The sequence below is a fragment of the Bos grunniens genome, chromosome 12 (genome assembly GCF_055505025.1).
Source record: "Bos grunniens cultivar Pamir isolate PY7600 chromosome 12, Bosgru_T2T1.0, whole genome shotgun sequence".
NCBI lineage: Eukaryota > Metazoa > Chordata > Mammalia > Artiodactyla > Bovidae > Bos > Bos grunniens.
In genome coordinates this window covers 19,845,438-19,871,933 of record NC_141176.1, presented here as the reverse complement: position 1 = coordinate 19,871,933, position 26,496 = coordinate 19,845,438, and the positions used below count along the sequence as shown (strand labels likewise).

General features: G+C 37.3%; 1 protein-coding gene and 1 long non-coding RNA gene across 8 annotated transcripts in view; one reads left to right on the top strand and one right to left on the bottom strand.

Moving 5' to 3' along the window:
• The window catches only part of KCNRG (potassium channel regulator), a 118,795-nt gene that overhangs the window by 1,850 nt on the left and 90,449 nt on the right, over window positions 1-26,496 (bottom strand). The window contains exons 4-6 of one of the 7 annotated variants that reach the window (XR_015137969.1): window positions 20,911-21,032; window positions 20,082-20,198; window positions 9,629-10,580 (exon numbers count right to left, since the gene is read on the bottom strand). Coding sequence is in view for 3 of the 7 variants with exons in the window: in XM_086329142.1 (XP_086185268.1) it covers window positions 20,948-21,032 (85 nt within the window). In the remaining 4 variants the exon portion in view is untranslated. Of the gene's footprint in view, window positions 1-9,628; window positions 10,581-19,828; window positions 20,216-20,910; window positions 21,033-26,496 lie in introns of those variants that run through there. The other 6 variants (XR_015137967.1, XR_015137968.1, XR_015137966.1 and 3 more) reach the window with 6 other exon arrangements.
• LOC147361477 (uncharacterized) overlaps window positions 1-26,496 on the top strand; it is a 95,760-nt gene that overhangs the window by 7,722 nt on the left and 61,542 nt on the right. The gene's annotated exons all lie outside the window — the stretch shown is intronic.

The window sequence follows — 26,496 nt, the reverse complement described above, 5'->3', positions numbered from 1 at the left end:
GGAACTGCTGAACTTCCAGAAAATTTGTTTCTTTGCAACAAGAGATCTTATTTCCTAAAATATCCAGTTTAAAAAATTAAGAGTTTGGAGACTTTTTTATCTGTATGTTTTCAATTTAGAGACACAAGTTGACTGCTGTGAAAAAATATATTATTTTGGTCATTATTTTAAGTGAAGGTTTTAATGTTTCTGTTTTGTAACTTTAACTTCCTTTGGTCATTTGGTCATGACCTCTATTTTAAAATCCAGTGGTCACAACACACCTCAATTCTTAATTCCTACTTACTAATTTTGATTCATCACTTATCTGCTCTTCAATAAGTAGTTTTGTTCTTTTTCCTACCAGGGATTCATGGATGCTGTATTTGCCTTTCTCAGTCAATTTCCGAATGACACTTATTTAGATATCATAGTTTGGGGTCTTGCTGGCTTTGCCTTAAAACTGCAAACAATTTTTGCTTTGAATATTGCTTAGAGGAAGTCTAAGGCCAGCATGATTTCCTCCCTCTTACATGTTACTTAGTTTTCTAGCCTAGAGGTCTGAAGTTCTTCCTTCATTCTTCATTGTTAATAGCTTAACCAGTATATATCTTGATAACGAATATTTATGTCCCTTTTTCTTTGAATATGTTATTCTGCATATTCAGTTCTTTCATAATTTTGTGGAAATTCTCTTCTGTTAATCTTTAAGTGGTTTTTCTGATTCACTTGTTGCATTATGTACTCAGGGAGTGGAATCCAGCTATATTGTGTTGTCTTTGTCTCAGTTGCATACTATCTTCTTTGCAATTACCTTGGTCCACTTTTCTTCTGCATTTTCACTGCAATTCACTATTAAATTCATTTGTCAACTGGAATGTATTGAGTGCCAGCACCAGTGGTAAATGAGATCACATCCCATCCTTAGTATGAAGCAATGGAGCTTTTACTTGAGAATAGGGAAGGGAGAAATAAATATAACAAAATCAGGTAATGATCATAATAAGAAACCCAAGTAAGGAAAGGGAGGGTTGTGGGCAGGAATCATGCATTTTAGATAATGCAGTGAGAGCAGGTCTCTCTGAGATGACACTTGAGAATAAACGTGAATGAAGCAAGGCAGTGAGCTAGGCAAAGACCTGGGCAATGCAGAGGCAGAGAAGAGCAAGTGCAAAGGCCCCATGGAAACGCAGAGTGTTCAAGACAGAATGATAAGAGCCAGATGAGAAATCAGAAACTGGTGAGAGATGAGATCAGAGAATCACACTAGGTCACAAAAGAGGCTGGAGGCCTGAGAGAGGAGGCTGAATTTTGTTCTGTGACAAGGAGAGGGGGACCATATGTGCTTTAGAGCAGGCATCCCAAACCTCTGGGATCTAATGCCTGATGATCTGAGGTGGAGTTGATGTAGTAATAATAGAAATAAAGTGCACAGTAAATGTAATAAACTTGAATCATCCCCAAACCACCCCTCACCCCTGGTCTGTGGAAAAATCATCTTCCACAAAACTGGTCCCTGACGCCAAAAAAGTTGGGGACCACTGCTTTAGAGGAGGCACTCTGGCCTTTTGCTAAGTATTTCAACAACAGTAAATTGAGCATAAAAAATTGATCAAGTGTTGTCTAACCGAAAAAGGAAAAGGGGAGCACTAAGATAAGAGAGTAATAACTTCAGGAAGTCATCTAGTCCTGGATTAACCGAGGAAGACCTGAAGTTACTAGAACCCAGCTTCCCAGTTGGTGCTAAGGTAAAGAACCCACCTGTCAACACAAGAGACGTTAGAGATGCGGATTTGATCCCTAGGCCGGGAAAAGCCCCTGGAGAAGGACATGGAAACTCAATCCAGTATTCTTGCCTGGAGAATCCCCATGGACAGAGGAGGCTGGAGGGGGAACAGTCCATAGGGTCGCACAGAGTCAGCCAGGACTAAAGCGACTTAGCTCGAGCACGAATGCACAGGAACCAGAAGCAGGGACTCACAGAGCTGGAACCCTGGCCTGGGGTAGGAGGTGTTGCCCACTTACTAGTAGCTCTGAGAGGGTACGCTGAGGCTGCTTCCAGGAGAGTGGAAGATGGTTGAAATTTGGGGCTAACTGCTGCTGTCAGGTGAAGGTCTACAGTGGGCAATGCCGGCAGGTATGGAGAGTCAACGAGGAGGAGCACGTTCTTTTTCTGTCTTCTTACTTTTAGTCTTTTATCTAATGCCTCTTACAGACTATAGCAAGAATTCAGCTGAAAAAAGTAAAAATGTAGCTTGCAGAGGCCCAGCCACAGCAGCACAAAGCAGAGTAGGGAAGGGTTTATTGCTAAAAGTTAACAGTCTAATAACTAGAACAGAGAGAAATTCAGGATGACCTCTAGGTTTCTGTCTTGAGCAACTGGATGAAAATAACGCCATTTATTGACATGGGGAAAACTCAGGGAGAAGTAAACTGAGAGGAAAAAGAAAATCAATGTTTGGGTATGTTATTGCCAATTTACTATGTAAATACAAACAAATGCAAAATTTATCATTTTCCCCAAATCTATTTCCTTTAGCCAGACTATTCAGATCTCTCATTCATTAATCTTTGTATTCCTTTGCTTTTGTTTTTTAATTTCTTCAGTTTTTGACTGGAGGATAATTGCTTTACAATGTTATGTTGTTACAATGTTATAACAACATGAATCAGCTGTTAAGTATACATACATCCCCTCCCTCTTGAGCCTACCTCCCACCCCCACCCCCACACCCTCCACCCCCACGCACCCCTCATCACAGAGCACCAAGCTGATATTTCCCACAAGCTACCTATTCTACACATGGTAGTTATATATGTCAAGGCTACTCTCAATTCATCCCACCCTCTCCTTCCCCACCCCGTGTCCACAAGCCCATTCTCTACCTCTAACATGTTTGTTTTGAATGAATTAATTTTGAGGTCCTTATTAGATATATGAGTGGAGTTCCTGGGAAGGGAGTTGGATATGAGTTTGGAGCTCAACAAAGGTATTAAGGATAGAATACAAATTTAAGGAGTCCTAAAAAAACAGACAAACAACATTTTAAAACCAGAAAAACTGAATAAGATGACTCAGGGAGGGGCAGGGAATGAAAATTGATAAAGAAAAAAAGAGGGGTGAGGAATATGCATGCCTGGGAGTCCCAAACATTTGGGAAGAAGAACATGATCTGGCAAGAAGGTGATTGGTGATCTCAACAAGAGCAGTTTAGGTGGAGCTATGGACACAATAATCTAATTAGAATGGATTGAAGAGATTATATACAGTGAGGAAGTGGAAACTGCAAGTACAAACAACCTTTTAAAAGTCTACTATAAGGCACAGCAGAAAAAAATGGGCTCCTACTCACCATGAAAGCAGAGGGGGATATGAGATCTAGGGTGATAGTATTTTTAGAAGGGGAAGTAGTATAGTATGTTTGGAAGTGGTGGTTTAGTCGCTAAATTGTGTCTGACTCTTGGACCCGCCAGGCTCCTCTGTCCATGGGATTTCCCAGGCAGGAATACTGGAATGCGTTGCCATTTCCTTCTCCAGGGCATCTTCCTGACAAGGATCGAACCTGTGTCTCCTGCATTGCAGGTGGATTCTTTACCGCGGAGCCACCAGGGAAGTACTGATTGGAATAATCAAATAGAGAGAAACTGAGGATGCAGAAAATGGAGGGGATAGTCACGGGACACAATCCTTGACTGTGTAAGAACGGGTGGGCTTCAGGACACTAGTGGAGGGGCTTGCCTTACTTAAGAGCAGGGCTCGCTAACCCTTTACAGAAGACAGTTTATTTGAGTACAGATGAAGGCAGGTCGATAGGTACAGTGTGGGAAAGATGAGTTTATCTTGTGAGAGCATCTATTTATCAATAAAATCAGAGTTTGAAGTGAGGAGCAGGGAAATGTGGGAGACGTAGGAGAGAGGAGAGGAGGCACCATCATCTTGATGAACTGACTAGAGGATGTGCTCCAGCTGCCAGTCTGTTTTTGGTGATTCTGATTTCCAACCATGCTTATTTCATTTCTTGCTGTTCCAAATTTATTTATTTTGAAATGACAGTATTACTTTGGCCTTCACTGGCTTAGGTAGCAGACATTTTCTTTTTCTTGCTACTTCTGGTAATGCTTTTAAAGGAGTTTTTATTGTTCTTTCTTTTGCACAAACTGTTTTGTCAGGTATTTGGGGAGGAAGATTTTGTGATCTGCCTTCACTCCCCCATCTTTATCCGAAAGTCTAGAATGTTTTTAAGTAGACTGCACTTCATGTTTTTTCAATTCACCCTATATATAGTAATGTGACATAAGAAATCATAGTAATATTATATATTGTATTATTATAATAGCCACTGTTTACTGAATGCCTGTGTGCCATGTACTATACTGGGCATTTACATACATGATTTCTAAACCATAACAACCCTACAAGGTAGGTATTGTCGCCAGTTATTTCCACAAGAAACCTTTTTTACTGGTGGTGTCAGATCACAGAATCTTACTTAAAACTCATAGCTAGCCAGTATAAACAAGGTAAGAACCAATTTTTCTCCCTTTGTGTCTGTAAAAAATTAGCACTTAAGAGGCTGTTCTTTTTGAAGTACAAAATAATACTTTGCAAAAGCGCACCACACAAACTAAGGGAGATTTTATGGACAGCTTTTTGACACCAGACTATATCATTAATCTCTTGGTGGGAGAGTTGCTAACTGACAGATTCAAGGAACTTGGTAAATCAATTGAGGTGTCCCTTCTCTAACCATATCATCAGCAAACATACTGAGAGCCTGCTATGTTGAAATAACTAGTAAATTATACTAAACCACTATAATTTTACAAGTTATAGGATATGTATCAGTGTTTGTTTTGGAAACTCCATTATTTGGATTTAAGTAATATCAAACTTTTCTTCTGGCAACAATATTTATACTCATGTGATGATACTGAAAACATATCACTGGGACATAAACATATCTATGCCAAGTAATAGGTTTCTTTTTCTGATTATAAAAGTAGTACAAGTAAAGAAAAATTTGAAATTATGTTTAAAGAAAAAATATTTTTCTTTATTTTAGGGAAATATAGATAAAATAACCAATAATTCCTTTATTTAAAGGTAACTGACTTACAGTTGACGTATTTCCATGAAGTTTTTTAAGCATATGAAGTTTAAACTTTTTTCCTCAGTCGCTGACTTTTTTCATAAAAACTTATCAGAAATGCTTCCTCAAGTCATTTAAAACTCTTAAAATTTTCAATGGCTGCATAAAGATCCTTATGTGGAGTAGGGTTTCGTTAGGTGGTCACTTACACTATTTTCCTTACTTATAAACAATGTTGCTGTGAACTTTTTATGCATAAATATATTTTAGCATTTCAGATTATATCTTAAATTAAGATCAATTCTTAGAAATAGACTACATGGCCAACATTTTTAGGCTTCTTCATCTATAAAAATTTTGCTGTTAAAAAAAAATCTCTTAATTCTCTACATACATATATATTGAAAATAAGCCTGAGGGAAAAATGTATGAGGCCTACCTTTTAAAATCGAGATTAATATTTAAATTTAGGCTCAGTGTTTTTGTTTTGCTTTGTTTTTAATATCTTACCTTTAAGGAAAAATCCACTCTTCAAAATATTATTTACTTCTTTTCATCAGGTTTAAAATTTACACAATTTGAGATAGGAGTTTAAATATTTACTTTTTTCAGCCTAATGCTTCTATTTTTCAAGGTATTACCATTTCTTTTTTCCTATTTCCAAATATGTTCTCCCAGCAGTGTTGCCTCCAGACTCATCAGTTCAGTCTCACATTTGACATTGACATTGACATTGACAAGTTGCTCAGTCATGTCCGACTCTTTGCGACCCTATTGACTATAGCCTACCAGGCTCCTCTGTCCATGGGATTCTCCAGGCAAGAACACTGGAGTGGGTTGCCATTTCCTTCTCCAGGGGATCTTCCTGACCCAGGGATTGAACCAGGGTCTCCTGCATGTACACCACTAATTCATGGTATAAGTGTACACATGCATCTGTGGATAAAAACCTAAATAAAATTACAGATCATGGTCATTCTCAAATCTAGCAAATTTGGCACAAGAGTTTAAGAGTACCAAAATTAATATTATAAAACAGTTCAAAGGTATTAGACTGAAATGCAGAGCTATAAATGGGGCACATTCACCCAATTCTAAAATTAATTTACAGTGGTGAAGGAATCACAAAATTTGGAAAAACCTCCAGAAGAAATCAAAGTAAATAAGGAGTACTACTTTTTAGTACTACCATTTATTAATTCACTTGACTAATTAAAGATGTTCAATACTTACTGAACATCTTTTATATGTCAAACAGTTGCTAGGAGGGAGCAAAAAGATACAGGCCTGCCTTCCTGGAAGATATATCCTAGTGGAAGAGACAGGCAAAAGCAAATGAACAAATAAGTAAAGGTCGTAAGTTGTAATCTAGTCGCTTCTGTTACTCAGTATTATTCCTGTAAGACAAAGAAGTGATCTGAGTTTCTACCCCCCAAAATTTTTAAAGCAGTACTAAGTTAAAAAACTGAAGATTTAGAATTATTAAGAAATGGATCTCTACAGATATTTTATGACCCTTGTTTATGATTCATCTTATTTAAAATATTTTAGATATTTTATGACTCATTCCCTTGTACCCTACACACTCCCTTGCCAAAAGTATCTAGTCTGACTCTACCTCAGTTGTAGCATATTACAGTAGAAGGTGTGTGTATGTGCTCAGTCACTTAGTTGTGTCTGACTCTTTGTGACCCCATGGACTGTAGCCTGCAAGGTTTCTCTGTCCATGGAATTTTCTAGGCAAGAATACTGGAGTGGGCTGCCATTTCCTTCTCCAGGGGAATCTTCCCAACTCAGGGATCAAACCCACGTCTCCTGCATCGGCAGGTGGATTCTTTACCACTGAGCCACCTTTAAAAATGTGCCAAATTTGGGGAGCAAGGAAACCCAGGTTTTAGCAAGTAGCAATGCTGATACTGAGATCTTTGGTAAGATGTTTAATTTTCTGGTGTCAGTTTCCTTTGCAAAATGATGAATTTTGACTAAATGATGGCTAAAATCCCTTTTGGCTTTAAAATTCATTGTCTATGCATCTGTCCTTAAAACCTTTCTTCTGTTATGCTCCTATTTATACTGGGGATGGGGGAGGAAATAGCATGAAGAATACAGAGGTTGGAAAGAATAAGATTGATTCCTGTTTGATAGCAATAAAGAATCTATCTATAGTTTATAATGATCATTTCCCCATGTTATTTAATTTTTTAAAAACATGTTTATAACATCTGCACGACATTCCAACAAATGGATATACCAAAATTTATTTATGTATGCCTTCGTTTTAAAAATTGTTTTCCTAATTTCTGCAATTATCTAAAGATATTTAAAATCCATACTTTACTGGTACTCAAGAGTATGGCCGGCTCTCACTATGTCTTGTTCCTTTTGCAGAAAATAAAGTTACTGTGATTCCTTCTCATCTACTCCAGCCTATACATGGCTTTCTCTTAACATAAAAACTCCACTTCAGACAACGATCTACAGCCTGTCCTTTCTCCTTTCTAAAACAGCATCACCCCTGAGTGAAGGCCGTATTTCTGCAGCTCTCCCAAAGAAAAAGAATGTGAATTAAAGCCAATTCTGTGCCTGCATCAAGTCTGGATAATGTATATTTTTAGTTTTAACGAAAGCTTAGATCCATGAGATTAAAATCCCTACCAGCAGACAAACAGGTAAAGATTCATTTTTGTCAGCTATAACAAAAACATGATTTAGCACTAAGTCACATATGACTTAGTTAACTCTGGCAAAAGTTAACTGTGACTTGGGTGATTGGCCATAATCCTGAACTTGTTAAAGCATTAATTGTTATGTTGAAACATTAGAATGTAAGTATACAATTTGAAGTAAAACTTAAATTTTTAGCTGCTAAATTCAGCAAACAACTGCACAATCTGCTATTTAGGGTTGCTTTTTTTTTGTAATATGGTATATATTATTTCAATAAATGTCAAATTCTGCACTGCTTTGATACTTCATCCACAGAGTAAAGGAATCAGAGAGGTGACAAAGTGCTTTATAATTACTCCAAAAAATATCCTGAGTGAGTTAAAAATCTTTCCAATTTAATAGTTTTTGTTTGGGAAAAGAGTAGAACCTCTGTTGTACCTCTTGGATTGTGAATTGCCGCAAGTTAAACATCTTTTTTATAATTTTAAGTTACTTTTAAGCACCTATATAGTATCAGTTTGGAATCTGAAAGAATACTCACATTAACAATTATTTCTACCAATAGCTATGGACATTGTAGTTACAGATAGTAGAATTTTAGTGAAGGGATCTTTGGGGTCATATAATCCAGCTCTCATCTTACAGATAAGGAAAATGAAGCCCAGAAAAGTTTTTATAATTTGTAACAGTAAGCTTGGCGAGCAGAGGGGAAGAAGGCTCCTAACACACTCTTCTGGCCTAATGCATGCCAGAGGGTAACAGGTTTTAAGAAAGTCTGTAGTTAGCTACAGTTGAACAACTCTAGGAAAAAGACCTGCTTTGGTTCCTAAATACACATTTTCCCCTTAAGATTCTTACTGGATGATCCATTCCACCTTAATTTATTACCACAAACACAAAAGGGAAGTGTCTTTACACAAATTAATGCGCCTACAAAATAAAACCCAAGAGAGAAGCTGGAGTTAGTTTGGCAGAGCTACAGTGTTACACAATGTCTGGGGAGGACCTTTATACATATCCATATGTATACATACTGTAGCCTCTTAATTGTGCTTAAGGAAATGGCACTGACATACATTGTGGGTGTAAACGTTGCCCGCAGGAGTTGTACATCACACATGGACACTGCAAATATAAGTTTTGTATATTGAATTAATTAAGGAAGGCTAATTGCCAAAACAGATCATCAACACCAAAATATATCATGGCTCAAGGACATTTCTTGCTAAAATAAACAAGCACTACAGTAATTACTTTTCAAGGTCTTTCCATACCGTCGCTTTCAGAATCAAAGTTCCAAGGTCACCCTAAGGGTCTTTTCTCTTTCAGCCTGTAGGAAAGTGAGTTTTTTAGGGGAGAGTCTTCCCAGGTGACACCAGTGGTAAAGAATCTGCCTGCCAGTGCAGGAGATACAGGAGACGTGCATTCAATCCCTGGGTCGGGAAGATCCCCTGGAGTAGGAGGTGGCAACCCACTCTAGTATTCTTGCCTGGAAAATTCCATGGACAAGGAGCCTGGAAGGCTACAGTACATGGGGTTGCAAAGAGTTGGACCATGACTAAAGCACACATGCGTGCGCAAGCACACACACACACTCCAAGTAGACCATGACTAAAGCACACATGCGTGCGCAAGCACGCACCCGCACACACACACATACACACAGACACACACACACTCCAAGTAGTACATGTTAACTTCCATTCTCATTCTATTGGCTGTAACTTAAGTCACATGTCCACAGCTAACTGCACGGGAGGCTGGAGATAGACTTATGTGTATGGCCCAGAAGTGAGAGCATGGATTTTGATACTAGTTAACAGTCACTGCCCACTTGGGTGCTCACTCTCTCCACATATATACATACACAAATTCTAAAGTCGTCACCAAAATTAAATTAACTCATATAATTATGCTTCAAATAGAATAAGTTAGTAGTGGAAGAAAAGGCCTTCTACTTAAGAATTAGATTCATCTCTACCCTTTCCCTCCTTCAGTTCAGTTCAGTCGCTCAGTTGTGTCCAACTCTTTGCGACCCCATAGACTGCAGTACGCCAGGCCTCCCTGTCCATCACCAACTCCTGGAGTTCACTCAAACTCATGTCAGTGATGCCATCCAACCATCTCATCCTCTGACATCCCCTTCTCCTCCGGCCTTCAATCTTTCCTAGCATCAGGGTCTTTTCCAATGAGTCAGTACTTCCCATCAGGTGGCCAAAGTATTGAAGTTTCAGCTTCAATATCAGTCCTTCCAAAGAATATTCAGGACTGATTTCCTTTAGGATGGACTGGTTGGATCTCCTTGCTCTCCAAGGGACTCTCAAGAGTCTTCTCCAACACCACAGTTCAAAAGCATCAATTCTTCAGCGCTCAGCTTTCTTCACAGTCCAACTCTCACATCCATACATGACCACTGGAAAAACCATAGCCTTGACTAGACAGGCCTTGGTTGGCAAAGTAATGCCTCTGCTTTTGAATATGCTATCTAGGTTGGTCATAACTTTCCTTCCAAGGAGCAAGCGTCTTTTAATTTCATGGCTGCAGTCACCATCTGCAGTGATTTTGGAGCCCCCAAAAATAAAGTCTGTCACTGTTTGCACTGTTTCCCCATCTGTTTGCCATGAAGTGATGGGACCAGATGCCATGATCTTAGTTTTCTGAATATTGAGTATTAAGTCAACTTTTTCACTCTCCTCTTTCAGTTTCATCAAGAGGCTCTTTAGTTTTTCTTCACTTTCTGCCATAAGGGTGGTGTCATTTGCATATCTGAGGTTATTGATGTTTCTCCCAGCAATCTTGATTCCAGCTTGTGCTTCATCCAGCCAGCATTTCTCATGATGTACTCTGCATAGAAGTTAAATAAGCAGGGTGACAATATACAGCTTTGATGTACTCCTTTTCCTATTTGGAACCAGTCTGTTGTTCCATGTCCAGTTCTAACTGTTGCTTCCTGACCTGCATACAGGTTTCTCAAGAGGCAGGTCCCTCCTTCAGGCAGAACTAATTGTTAATTAATGCAAAACAACAGTCAACTGAAATCTCAAAATGAGGGAAAAAAGCAAATGTTTGCAAGAATTACCTTTTTTATACATCTATTGTATCAAGACATATATATGTATGAGATATAGAAGGAGGTTGGCTTGGTTTCGTTATCCCATCACCTACTCAAATTCAGGACTAAGACTTACAACTGGGCTGTTTGTTTTAAAGGCACAAAGCCATCAAGTTCCCTTTTAATTATGAATAAATGATGTCTGAAGATATTCAGCTTTTTTTACACAACACAGATAGTAATTCTATAAATAGTAAATTTAGTGTGGTTTTTTTTTTTTTTGAGTAAGTTGCCATTTTAATCCTCAAAACTGTTCCCAGTTAGTTTTTCACAGAAGCACTGCATGGCTGCACTTCTGAAATCATAAACAGGAAGTATGATATGTAAATGTCAGTAAAACTAAAACTCAATCCTATGGTTTGATATTTTTCTTCCTCTCATATTACCACGTTAATGTCTGATTTTATGTGTATTGTACTTAGACCAATTACATGAAGGCAAACAGTAATTCATTACCTGATCAGTTTTATTTGGCAACCTAACTGTTTTGGGGGGCATGGAAAAAACACGTGGAATAACCTAAATGTTGTTCATTTTCATGGAGGAGGGAATGGAAATGACCGGAAAACTGCTGTTGATTTTGCATTGTTAGAAACTGCTTTCATGCATAGGTTGCACAACTTTATTGTTGCCAGAAGACAGCGTAGATGGAGGAGGAGGCCAGAGAGTGAATGAGTCTTTAAATACTTGAAAACCTATTACAGAAAGCATTTTTACAGTGTGCACCATCTTATTCCGATCTTCAGTAACTCCTTGAATGTGTTTCCCTACATTAATTCTGTTGTGAGACAACTAAGGAGTTGTTTAAGTAGTGCAAAAATTCAGGATATTATCTCTGACTTCCCTATGAAGAAACTATGGTTCTTTCTATAGTTAGTATTTTCTATGTAACACTATTTCAGTGTGTCTGCTACCTGAACTTTTCTATGGAAATTCCAAGAAAAAGATTAAAATTGACCAGTCCAGTTTGTGTATTACCTTAAATATTTCTGGAGAAATGTTACCAACATATAAATGCTGCTGTAAGTCTAAAATGTTTTTCTTTAGGAAACCATTCCTGACCTTGTTCTTAAACCGAACACTGAAGGAATGAATTTACTCAAAGTCACACAATATATGAGAGAAAAAAAAAAACACCCAGAACCTATGTATCTAAACTTCCTTTCAAGGCAGATCACACAGACCTAGAGAATATGTTTCACAAGGAGGCAGCCTGCCTACCTACTGAGGGTCTACCTTTCTGCAGCACACGAGGCCCTGCTGAATTGCACATATGGTATTTGACACTTGAGGCATTATCTTCTAGTTGAAAATACAACATACATAGAATAGATACAGGAATATGTGAAATGTAACATAATAAGAATATACTAATCAAGTACAAGCTACAAATAATTGCTATGGGGATGTGGAAAAGTAACTTAAAACTAGATGGCTAATGGACAGAAGTTTAGTGGAATCAGAAAATCTTACATAGATGTTTTGAAAGTGCTGATGGGTTTGGATTCCCAGAGAGAAAAAATAACCATTCATTTACTCATCAAATACCATATTTACAAAGTGCTTCCTGTATGTTATATGCTAGGCACTGTTCAAGGCACTAGAGATGCAACACTACACAAAACTGCTACAGAGCAGGACCAGGCAGGTCATCTCACAGACATGATGGGAACAAGAACACAAATATGAGAGTAGCGAGAAATTAAATACTGGGTCTGAAATACTCAAGTAAAAAGTGTTAGTCACTCAGTCATATCCGACTCTTTGCAACTCCATGGATTATAGCTGGCCAGGCTCCTCTGTCCATGAAATTTTCCATGTAAGTATACTGGAATGGGTTGCCATGCCCTTCTCCAGGGGATCTCCCCAACCCAGGGATCAAACTCAGTCTCCGGCACTGCAGGCAGATTCTTTACCATCTGAGCCACCTATGTGCTTAAAGTCTCCAGCACTGCAGGCAGATTCTTTACCATCTGAGCCACCTATGTGCTTAAAAAAAGTGAAGTTGCTCAGTAGTGTCCGACTCTGTGACCTCATGGACTGTAGCCTACTAGGCTCCTCCGTCCATGGAATTTTCCAGGCAAGAATACTGGAGTGGGTTGCCATTTTCTTCTCCAGGGGATCTTCCCGACCCAGGGATTGAACCCAGGTCTCCCACATTGCTGGCACACACTTTACCATCTGCGCCACCTGGGAAGCCCAAGTATTTATGTGCTTAAATACTAGGATGTTTCTAAATGGGAGAAAGATGTTTGGTGCGCCTTGAACTCCTTTTGTCATTATGGTCAGAACGAACTGCTTTCCCTTCTCAGTTGGTCAGCTCTCTTAGCCTCTTAGATATAACTTTATTACAACCAGAATAACACAAGTCAAATAACTACTACCTACATAAAGATTCCCAGCTGAAGTGTGCAGAGAGCAAAAAGGGAAAGAATGGCTAGTGGAAGTTCAATTTTATGGCTCCTTTTATCTTTCCAGTGGTTACTATCATATATTATCAGTCTCTTGCCAGAAACATCTCCCACTTGGTGTTTGTCTGAGTTGTGATTCAATTCCTGAAGGTTCTGCTCTCCTCCTTTCAGGTAGAATCGCTGAAAGGAGACTCCATGTAAATTCCTTTTTGCTACTGATACTTAAACAGGTTTTCTTTATTCATCCAGCAATACTTCTTTACAGACTGTTTGATGGAAAGTATTCTGTGTTTTATGTAAGCTAGTGGGGAAGAGGATAAGATGGGATGGGGGACTAGGGAGACTACAAGAGGCTGCAATACAAGAGGCTACAATATAAATGACAATTAAGAGCTTGGATTAAATGGGCAATTTTCAAAATGCAAAGGAACGTATTAAGTACCAATGTAGAGAAGTACTAGAAGAACTAACAAGTGTAGCAACTGTTTACCTATGGGAAGTAAAGAAAGAAAGACAAGGGTGCCCACTTTCACCATTACTATTCAACATAGTTTTGGAAGTTTTGGCCACAGCAATCAGAGCAGAAAAAGAAATAAAAGGAATCCAAATTGGAAAAGAAGAAGTAAAACTCTATTTGCAGATGACATGATCCTCTACATAGAAAACCCTAAAGATTCCACCAGAAAATTACTAGAAATAATCAATGACTATAGTAAAGTTGCAGGATATAAAATCAACACACAGAAATCCCTTGCATTCCTATACGCTAATAATGAGAAAACAGAGAGAGAAATTAAGGAAACAATTCCATTCACCATTGCAACGGAAAGAATAAAATACTTAGGAATATATCTACCTAAAGAAACTAAAGACCTATATATAGAAAACTATAAAACACTGGTGAAAGAAATCAAAGAGGACACTAATAGATGGAGAAATATACCATGTTCATGGATTGGAAGAATCAATATAGTGAAAATGAGTATACTACCCAAAGCAATTTATAGATTCAACGCAATCCCTATCAAGCTACCAACAGTATTCTTCCCAGAGCTAGAACAAATAATTTCACAATTTGTATGGAAAAACAAAAAACCTCGAATAGCCAAAGCGATCTTGGGAAAGAAGAATGGAACTGGAGGAATCAACCTACCTGACTTCAGGCTCTACTACAAAGCCACAGTTATCAAGACAGTATGGTACTGGCACAAAGACAGAAATATAGATCAATGGAATAAAATAGAAAGCCCAGAGATAAATCCACGCACATATGGACACCTTATCTTTGACAAAGGAGGCAAGAATATACAATGGATTAAAGACAATCTCTTTAACAAGTGGTGCTGGGAAATCTGGTCAACCACTTGTAAAAGGATGAAACTAGACCACTTTCTAACACCATACACAAAAATAAATTCAAAATGGATTAAAGATCTAAACGTAAGACCAGAAACTATAAAACTCCTAGAGGAGAACATAGGCAAAACACTCTCTGACATACATCACAGCAGGATCCTCTATGACCCACCTCCCAGAATATTGGAAATAAAAGCAAAAATAAACAAATGGGACCTAATTAACCTTAAAAGCTTCTGCACATCAAAGGAAACTATTAGCAAGGTGAAAAGACAGCCTTCAGAATGGGAGAAAATAATAGCAAATGAAGCAACTGACAAACAACTAATCTCAAAAATATACAAGCTACTCCTATAGCTCAACTCCAGAAAAATAAATGACCCAATCAAAAAATGGGCCAAAGAACTAAATAGACATTTCTCCAAAGAAGACATACAGATGGCTAACAAACACATGAAAAGATGCTCAACATCACTCATTATCGGAGAAATGCAAATCAAAACCACTATGAGGTACCATTTCACACCAGTCAGAATGGCTGCGATCCAAAAGTCTACAAATAATAAATGCTGGAGAGGGTGTGGAGAAAAGGGAACCCTCTTACACTGTTGGTGGGAATGCAAACTAGTACAGCCACTATGGAGAACAGTGTGGAGATTCCTTAAAAAACTGGAAATAGAACTGCCTTATGATCCAGCAATCCCACTGCTGGGCATACACACTGAGGAAACCAGAAGGGAAAGAGACACGTGTACCCCAATGTTCATCGCAGCACTGTTTATAATAGCCAGGACATGGAAGCAACCTAGATGTCCATCAGCAGATGAATGGATAAGAAAGCAGTGGTACATATACACAATGGAGTATTACTCAGCCATTAAAAAGAATACATTTGAATCAGTTCTAATGAGGTGGATGAAACTGGAGCCTATTATACAGAGTGAAGTAAGCCAGAAGGAAAAACATAAATACAGTATACTAACGCATATATATGGAATTTAGAAAGATGGTAACAGTAACCTGGTGTACGGGACAGCAAAAGAGACACTGATGTATAGAACAGTCTTATGGACTCTGTGGGAGAGGGAGAGGGTGGGAAGATTTGGGAGAGTGACATTGAAACATGTAGAATACCATGTAAGAAACGAGTTGCCAGTCCAGGTTCGATGCGCGATACTGGATGCTTGGGGCTGGTGCACTGGGACGACCCAGAGGGATGGTGTGGGGAGGGAGGAGGGAGGAGGGTTCAGGATGGGGAACACATGTATGCCTGTGGCGGATTCATTTTGATATTTGGCAAAACTAATATAATTATGTAAAGTTTAAAAAAAAATTAAAAAATAAAAAAAAAAAAAGAAAGACATAACCTAAGATCGCAAGTTTGAAGGTTCCAAAATATGTGTTATCACCAACAATAGCCAAGAAATTTGGAAAAAATAGCTTGAAGGAAAAAATGAAACTAATGTCAGATCTAAGCAGGATATCACTAGAAGACAGAGGACTCAAGCTTTCCTGATAACCTATTGGGCCTGTTGATGTACATGTGAAAATCAGTATTATATAAAAAACAGATTGAAACCCTATGGGCTAAAAAGGGAATGCAATAAACAACATCAAATGGCTGTGTATGATGAGGTAGCAATTTCAAAAGAAGTAACCCGGCTTTGGAATCTTTCCTTCAGGTCAAAGATGCCCTTTACTAAACATTCTCTCCTTTTTAGCAGACCCCTTAGTGAGTGAGAATAATAAACTTAATGAATAAAATTAAAAGACTTTGTTTCCCTGGATTATCTGTAGATAGTAAGTAGGCAGAGCTAGGATTTAAGTCCAGATCTGTTTGATTCCAATGCTACTTTTCTTAACTAATAATCTACTTTGCCTCCAAAAGTTATCTAAAAACAATACATAAACAAACAAATAAAAATTGTTTGGCTATCCTAGATCTTTTGCATTTCTATATGAATTAATTTTAGAATAAGCTTAACTTTTAAGCCTACTAGAATTTTGATTTGAATTGTATTGAACCTTTAGATCAATTTGAGAACAGACATATTAATATAAACCAATGAGTCAGGTAAATCTCTCCAGTTACTTAAGTCATCTTTAATTCTTCTTAGCGCTGTTTGCTCTTTTCAGTTTTTAGGACTTTAGTGCTTTTTTTCAGATTTATTCATAAGAACTTATTTTTTATGCTACTGTAAATGCTGTGTATTTTTCACATTTCCATTTTCAATTGTTTGGTGCTAGAATGTGGAAATATAAATGATTATTATATATTGATTTTATATCCCACTGTCTTGCTAAACTCAAGTTATCCTAGTAGCTCTTCATCAGTTCCACCAAGTGGAAGAGATGCATGATTTATTGTTGTTTAGTTGCTCAGTCCGACTCTTTGTGACCCTATGGACTGCAGCCTGTCACGCTCCTCTGGCCATGGGATTTCCCAGGCAAGAATACTGGAGAAGGTTGCCATTCCCTTCTCCAGATCTTCCCAACTGAAGGATCAAACCCGCATCTCCTGCATTGCAGGCAGATTCTTTACCACTGAACCACCTGGGAATCCTCCTAGATGGATGATTATATCAGTTTTATTTCCTCTTTTCCAATCTAAATTTCTTTTTTCCTTCCTGATTATACTGGTCAGAACTTCCAATACTGAGTAAAAGTGGTAAGGGCAGAAGTCCTTGTATTGTTCCTAATCTCAGGGAGAAAGCATGCCATCTTTCGTCAGTAGATATAAGGTTATTTCACGTTTTGTGTAGATACCTTTTATCTGACTGAAGAAATATCCTTGCATTCCAAGTTTGCTGAGTTTTTTAAAATCAGGAATGAATACTGGGTTTTGTCACACATTTTTTCTGCATCTGTTAAGATGATCAGTTTTTCTTTTTTAGTTTAAAATGGTGAATTATACTCATTGATTTTTGAATGTTAAAACCAATCCTACATTCCTGAGATAAACCCAATAATAATACTATCCTTCTTATATATGGTTGGATTTTATTTGATGAAATTTTGTTTAGGATTTTTCAATTTATGTGTATGAGGAAGACTGGCCTGAGTTTTCTTGTTATGTCTTCATAGTGTTTGAGTATCAGGGTAATGCTGGCCTCCAAGAACAAGTTTGGAAGTATTCTCTCCTCTTCACTTTTCTGTAAGAGTTTATGTGTAACTGGTATTATTTTTCTTTTCCTAAATGTTTTGGAAGGATTTGTCAGTGAAGCCCTATGCACCAGTTTTCTTTGTAGGAATGTATATATATAAAGTGAAAAGTGAGTAAAGTGAAGTCGCTCAGTCGTGTCCGACTCTTTGCGACTCTGTGGACTATAGCCCCCAGGCTCCTCCATCCATGGAATTTTCTAGGCAAGAGTACTGGAGTGGGTTGCCATTTCCTTCTCCAGTATATAAATTATTTATTTATTTGGCTGCATCAGGTTCAGTAGTTGTGGTGTGGGCTTAGTTGCTCTGAGGCGTGCGGGATCTGACTTCCCCACTAGGGACTGGACCTCTGTCCTCTGCGTTGCAAGGTGGATTCTACCGCTGGACCACCAGGGGAGTCCCTGTAGGAATGTTTTAAACTAATAATTCAACAGAAAAATTACAATTCAGGTTATCTATTTCTTCTATTATATCTATTTCTTCTTGAGTAAGCTTGGTAATTTGTAATCTTTCAAGGACTTTGGCCATTTCATCTAAATTGCTATTGTTGTTTGCCTAAAGTTGTTCATAATATTCCCTTATTATCCTTTAAGTACCTGTAGAATTTGTAATGATGTCACCTCTCTTATTCCCGATTACCAATCTTCCTGATATGTGTCTTATCTTTTTTTTTTTTCCCCGACCAGTCTGGCTAAAGGTTTATCAGTTTTACTGACCTCAACGAACCAAGCTTTCATCACACAGATATTCTCAATTGATTTTTGTTTTCCATTTCATTGATTTCCACTTCAATCTGATTTATTTCGTGATTTTTTTTTTTTTGCTTCTTTGTGTTTAATTTGCTCTTCTTAAGTTGAGGTCATTGCTTTGAGGGTTTCTTTTTTTGGTATACTCTAATACAGGCATTTCATTTATTCAGAATTCGATAATGTATTTTTATTCTCCTTCAGTTCAAAACACTTTCTGATTTCACTTTTGAGTCCTTTAATCAATAGATTATATTTGTTTCAAAATATTAGGGATTTTCCAGTTAGCTTTCTGTTACTGATTTCTTATTTAATTCCTTTGTGGCCATAATATACTTTGCATGATTTGGCTACTTTAAAATATACTGGGACATATTTTATGACCTAAAACAGAGATCAGAAAAATTTTTCTGTAAAGGGTCAGGAAGTAAATATTCTAACCTTTGCAGGCCAAAAACTCTGTCAAAATTTTTTTGTTTTTCCAAGAAACCTTTCAAAATATGAAAACCATTCTTAGTTCACAGGGCAATATAAAACCAAGCTAGATTTGGCAGTACGGCTGATAGTTTGCTGACCCCTGGCCTAGAATATGCTCACTCTGGGTAAACGTTTCGTGTATACTTGAAAGGGAATGTGTATTCTGCTATTTTAAGTGGAATGTTCTAGGAAGTCAATTAGGTAATATTGCTGGATAGTGTTATTTAAGTTTATTACATCCTTGTTAGGCTTCAACTTTTTCAAGCAATTATTAAAAGAGGCATACTGAAATCTCTGACTATAATCGTAGATTTTTCTTTTTCTCCTTGCAGTTCTATCAGTTTTTGCTTCATATATTGTGAACCAACTGTTATTTAGGGAATAAACATTTAGGATTGTTATGTATTGCTGATTAACTGGCCCATTTATTATCATGAAATGACACTCATTATCTCTTGTAATATTTTTCACTTTGAAATCTTACTTCTTTTGCTATGTTAATCTGGCCACACCAGTTTTCTTTTGACTAATGTCAGCATCAGCATAGTATTTTCCATCCTTTCATTCTTAACATTGTTTTGTATATAAAGTGTTTTGCTTTTATCCAATCTGATAATCTTTGCCTTTTAATGAGGATTTTTAGATCACTTACATTTAATGTGATGATTGATATGCTTAGATTTAAGTCTATCATCTTGCTGTTTTCTGTTTGTTCTATTTACCCTATGTTCCATTTGTTTATTGTTCCTTTTTTCCTTTTTCTGCCTTTTTTCAGATTGAATTTCTTATGGTTCCATTTTTTCTCATTTGTTGGCTTACTATCTAATATTGTTTTATTATTCTACTGGTTGTTTTAGGGTTTATAGTCTGTATATATAACTTATCAGTCTACTTCCAAGTGATATTACACTACTATATGTACAGCAAATATCATACTCTTATTTTTCCCTTCCTGGACTTTATGCTATTATTGTTTTCATATATTTTACTTGTGCATGTTGTAACCCCCATAATGTATTATTTTTTTTAAAACAGTTGATTATCTTAAAAGAGAAGTAAATAGAAAAAAATCTTACGTAGTTACCTTTTCCAGTGCTCATCATCCCTTTGTGTAAATCTGTCTTTTCACCTGGTATCATTTCTCTTCTGTCTGAAGGACTTCTTTAACATTTCTTGTAGTGTAGTCTGTTGAAATTTCACTCTGTGAATTTTCAGTTTCTGTAACACTCTCAGTTTCAATGTGGGTAAACATTAATTAATCGATTCCCTGCCATATACTACTATAAATAGCCTTGGCTAAACTGTAGGAGAAAGAACTGAAAACGAATGTATTGTACAACCATGAAATAGCCTAGAACCTTGCCTGTACAAGTCCAGCTTTGGGCAATTGGAACTTTAAGTATTCCAGGGTTTTAAAAGTTGAATAAACTTGGATCATCTTCTAAAATATCTATTTTACTCAGAGATTTTGAAAAAAATTATAAGTATTATCTTTATATTAACCATAGGACTATTATGGTATATAATGTACTTTCATTTTAAATTTAAGACACAGTGCAAAACTAAAGAAAATTAAAAAAAAAAAAAAAGAAAATTCTATCTTGGGAGCCAGATTTTGGGGCAGGTATTCACTCTTCTCTGCTATTAACCAAACTTTTGTGGAAAAGTCTGAGGAGCAGTGACTTTGATATTATTCGTGATTTTTTAAAACCTTTCCTAAAATTGGATGCTGTCAACAAATGTAGGTTATTCATAGAGATTTTTATTTAATTTGAATATGTATTTCTAAATTGACCACTATATCCTGTTATTCAGCTCATGAATCATTTCTTATTGTACTCATAAAAAGTATACTTGATTCCAAGTTTTTAAAACACCCATCACTATTCCCATGAAGGAGAACTTTTACTTACCAGTTCTCACTTTGGCTGGTCAGTGTGCCTGCATCAATCAGAACCTGCAACATTGTCCAATTTTCTGATTCCAGTCCAGGATAGAGTAAGAATGCACATAAACAAGCCTGTTAGAAATAGGCCTAAAATAAAGATAGAAAAAGTGTTAGTCGCTCAGTCACGTCTGACTCTTTGAGACCCCATGGACTGTAGCCCACCAGGCTCCTCAGTCCATGAAATTCTCCAAGCAAGAATACTGGAGTGGATAGTCATTCCCATCTCCAGGGGATCTTCCCAATTCAGGGATCGAACCCTGGTCTCCTATATTGCAGGCAGATTCTTTACCATCTGAGCCACCAGGGAAGCCCAAAAATAAAAAGGCTCATTATGAAGACCTACCAGAAAATCCAATTCTAAGATTGCATTCTAAGTAAATAAGTCAAAAATTTAATTATTTTATTGTTCCTTTTAGCAGTAGAGAAAAATTGGCAGGAATCAATAAAGACTCCCAAATAAGAAACTGCTTATTTTACAACCTAATATTCTATAACAGAATACTTATTCAGTCATTAAAGTATATTATAGTTGAATACCTTTTCCTCAGAAATACATATGAACAAAAAACAGGTGTGAAAATTTATTCACTCCAGGTACTCCCTTAACACCTGCTTTTTACCTTTTATAATCTCAATTCTCAACTATTCCATTTTCCTTCAAACCACAATCTTTCACGTACCTTCACATCATTTCCTATCCAGCCTAGATTCCCAGGCTCATCAATCTCTCCTGCTTATAACCTTGCTCCCTCTCCCATTCTTTATAGCATGTATTATATTTTTACTCAAGCTCACCTATGTGTTTATCTTTTTTGTATCCTTTATCAAAAAAAAAAAAAAATCAAAAGTATCAGCCATGAATCTCCATTTCAGTCCCACAATTTAAGTTACACATGTAACCATCTTTGCCTCCTCTCTAATCTCAGAGGAAGAAGTATTCTTCCTTTTCTTTTCCAGCTCAGTTCCTCTACTTACACCCTTGATCCCGTTTCAGTATTGAATATTTCCTCATCTCTTAAGGTCTTGCTTTACCTTTATCCCTCCTATTTTTTTTAATCCCTTCTCTTTTTAATCTCTCCTCTCTGCTGTCTCTTCCTCACATTTTATAAATATGTTAAACTCTTTTCACTGTAGAATCTCCTCCATCTTTTAACTTCCTCCCTACAACTATCATTCTTTAATTCTATTTTGAGTAAGAGATGAAAAGTTTTGGAAATTCCCTGGCAGTCCAGTGGTTAAGACTCAGCGCTTTCACTGCTGGGTCCCTGGGTTTGATCGCTGCTCAAGGAACTAAGATTCCTCAAGCTGCATGGCGTGACCAAAAAAAAAAAAGAGAGAGTGAGAGCTGAGGAGACTTGGAATAATATAAATTTAATATAACCTCTCTCAATTTTAATATACTTTTAAACTCAACACAAACAGAATTCTGCCTCCATCAGTACACTGAATGTGCACTGCAAACATTCTGGCAAACAATACTAATAACAAAACTGCCGTCTTGTTTTTCAGTTTATTCCACTCGTGTTTACTGTCTGACCCTCCTGACTTCTTTCCTTCTGAATCTTCTCGCCCATCGGCTTCACAAGCACAGCTCAGTTGGTGCTCCCTTCCCTTCCTCTGCTATTTCTTATCGGTTCTTTATCTTCCTCCTCTTAATTTGTCCATTTATAATGCTGGTTCTCATTTCCTCTCCATAAATTCCATCTCTGTGAGCAATGGCATCCCCTGATTTTAACTATCACCTATTTAATGATATCTGCCTTCAGCCAGGCCTTTCTCCTCAGCCTGAGACACACAGATGCCGAGCTCCCTAGTGAACTTCTCTAAGTGGATACCCCACTGGCATTTAATCTTCCATATTCAGTATGTCTTCACTGAGTTTCTCATCTCCCTCCCCTTTCCTAGTTTTCCATTTCACACTTTTACATATATACACATACATAGAAGCCCCATTCCTCCTCCATTTGTCTCTATTCCAGTAAAACTGTACTGTACAAACAAGTTGGGGACTAGGGAGTCGTTCAAGACTCTTATTTCTATTCCAGGCATAACATCCCAGCACAAAATCTCATTATTTCCCTCCATGGCTATAAAACTACACAAAAATACTTCCATTTATTTAAAAAATAAAATAAAAGCACATTTTCTAACACTCCCTCTAGTATTTACACTATGGAACAACAATCATGTTATCTTAGTAGCAAACCATGAAGGTTTTATGTTGTTATTTAGTCACTAAGCCATATCCTTATCCTGGTGGGCTGCTGTCTATGGGGTCGCACAGAGTCAGACACGACTGAAGTGACTTAGCAGCAGTAGCAGCAGCAAGCCATATCCAACTCTTTGTGACCCCATGGACTGTAGCCCACCAGGCTTCTCTGTCCATGGGATTTCCCAGGCAAGAACAATGGAGTAGGTTGCAATTTCCTTCTCCAGGGGATCTTCCCAACCCAGGAATCAAACCCAGGTCTCCAACATTGGCAGGCAGATTCTTTACCACTGAGCCATCAGGGAAGCTCTATGAATGTTTATATAGAAATATATATAGCTGGCACTACTTCCAGAAAGCCTTGTTAATACCCCTGTACCTAATGGTAGTTAGCACACAGCAGTTATTGCTTAACTCTCTGTTCATTTTTGAATAAAGTAAATGTGACATATTTGAAGTTATCTATAGTAATGATTAAGCTGCATTTTACACAGTTCAATAAATGACAGGACTCATATACTATTTTATACTTAGGGAGGAAATGTTCAAAAGTAAGTTCCCAGATCCAGTTTTAAGGGCAAATAAAAGTTATACATAAAGTATCTTTACATCAAGTAATTTAGAAGAAGCTTTGAACTTTATTATAATTAACAAAGCAAAGAAGAACTAAAAAGCCTCTTGATGAAAATGAAACAGGAGATTGAAAAAGCGGGCTTAAAACTCAACATTCAGAAAACTAAGATCATGGCATCCGGTCCCATCACTTCATGGCAAATAGATGGGGAAACAGTGGGAACAGTGACAGACTTTATTTTGGGGGGGCTCCAAAATCACTGCAGATGGTGACTGCAGCCATGAAATTAAAAGACACTTGCTCCTTGGAAGAAAAGCTATGACCAACCTAGACAGCATATTGAAAAGGAGAGACATTACTTTGCCAACAAAGGTCCGTCTAGTTAAAGCTATGGTTTTTCCAGTAGTCATGTATGGATGTGAGAGTTGGACTATAAAGAAAACTGAGCACCAAAGAATTGATGCTTTTGAACTGTGGTGTTGGAGAAGACTCTTGAGAGTCCCTTGGACTGCAAAGAGATCCAAGCAGTCCATCCTAAAGGCAATCAGTCCTGAATATTCATTGGAAGGACTGATGCTGAAGCTAAAGCTCCAATTCTTTGGCCACCTGATATGAAGAACTGGCTCATTGGAAAAGACCCTGATGCTGGGAAAGATTGAAGGCAGGAGGAAAAGGGGACAACAGAGGGTGAGATGGCTGGATGGCATCACCAACTCGATGGACATGAGTTTGAGCAAGCTCCGGGAGTGGGTGATGGACGGGGAGGCCTGGTGTGCTGCGATTCATGGGGTCACAAAGAGTCAGGCACAACTGAGTGACTGAACTGAAACTGATATGTGCTAACATTTTTCACATCTAAGGATTAAACTTTAGGAATCTCAATTTTATATAATAGGAAAGGAAACTGAGTATAAGTAGAGATAGATGAAAGGACCGTTAGATTTAGCTACATGCTATAAGAATTTCTTGTCAGGAAAAGGTTTCCTATCTACTATACTCTATCAGTGGTTTTGCAGTTTATTAGAAGTACTGCAGTTAAGTCACACCAGTTTGGGGTTGTTTTGCCAACAGCATAAACATCTAATTGTAAAAACCCCGTGTTTATAAAAATACATTTTCCAAAAGGGGAAAAAAGTTCTTTGGTTAAGTATATGTGTACTACTTCTCTACATGGAACACTGACATGAATTTAATCTTCTGTTTCACTTCAAACATTATTTTTCTTTAAGGGTTTCTTTAAAATTAGCTATGTGGTCTGTATATACCATCCAAGTTCACTGGGTCAAAAGTTAACAGTATGGGGTCATCAAGTAAATTAAATGTTAACAGCAAAAATTAAAGGACTTAAATTAAAAACATAGGGCCTAATCCTATGATGAAGAAAAGTAAGGAAAAAGTGTTCCCATAAGAGCCATAAACTGTTCACCTATTTAAAATAAATTACTTCTTCAGAGCTGCCTTAAAAAGTTAATTTGTTTAAAACACGTAAGCATTTCTTTGCCAAAAGAGAACATGAGGCATTTTATTCTCCTTATTTCCCTATATATTTCTTCTATAAGAAATAATTTTTTACATATTAATAATAGAAATGTAGTATGAAGCCGAACTGGTCACATGGCCTCAGTCATATCTCCTAGAGCTCAGAGAGTTCTAATTTGACTTCTGTTTACTAGAAATGAGTAAGAAATGAATGTCAATAGATTCTTGTCCCCCTCAACTTCTAGGAAAAGGTTCTTCCCAAGTCAAGAAAGCCTCTGAGAAAGCCATGAAATTTTTTTACTCATTGTAAAGTTTACTTATCGTGTGTGCCTACTCAGTCGTGTCTGACTCTTTGCGACCCCATGGACTGTAGCCCACCAGGTTCCTCTGTCCATGGGATTTTCCAGACAAAAATACTGAAATAGGTTGCTGTTTCCTCCTCCAGGGAATCTTCCTGATCCAGGGATTAAACCCACATCTCCTGTGTCTCCTGCAATTTCTTTACCACTTCACTCAATGTGAAGTTTATTTATTAAATCTCTTCAATTTTTCTTTGACACAGAGTCAAGAATATACCCATTTTTATTATTTACCAGTCCTTTGTATTATTTAAACTGTTCCTCAAATACATACATTTTAATGGCTAGACAAAAAGTTTACCAACCCCTGTATATTTCAGGCCATATATGGTATAAGATCTACCATTTGGGGTGTCACTTTTTAAGATGGGCTCTGTTAAACTGGAGAATAACCAGAAAAGGAAACCAAGAGTATGAAGTGTTTAAAATCATAAGCCACTAAAGAAACTAAGGATGTTTGGAGAGTAGAGGTTCAGTTGTCCTCATGGTTGAAAACACTAATGGTCGTACTTAAGGGGTTATCACATATAGATGGGAGTGAATTTGTTCTCAGCAGCTCCAGGGGGCAATTACAAATAGGTGTGCTTTAACTAATAAAAGTCTATGATTCCAAACATGAATAGGCTAACTTTCCTTTACTATGAAAATTTAAATTATTTTAAAACAATATTTCAGAACACTATATTTAATATATCATCTGAGGTCAACACTTTCACACTAATTATTTAGAAGGTAGATAACTGAAACAAATGGGTTTATCCCTTTCCAAGTATCCTTATTGTAATGGGTTGGGAGCAGGGTAATTCATACTTCTTTAATAAATATTACCACTAATAACTGTCAGTTCAGTTGCTTAGTCGTGTCCGACTCTTTGCAACCCCATGAATTGCAGCATGCCAGCCCTCCCTGTCCATTACCAACTCCCGGAGT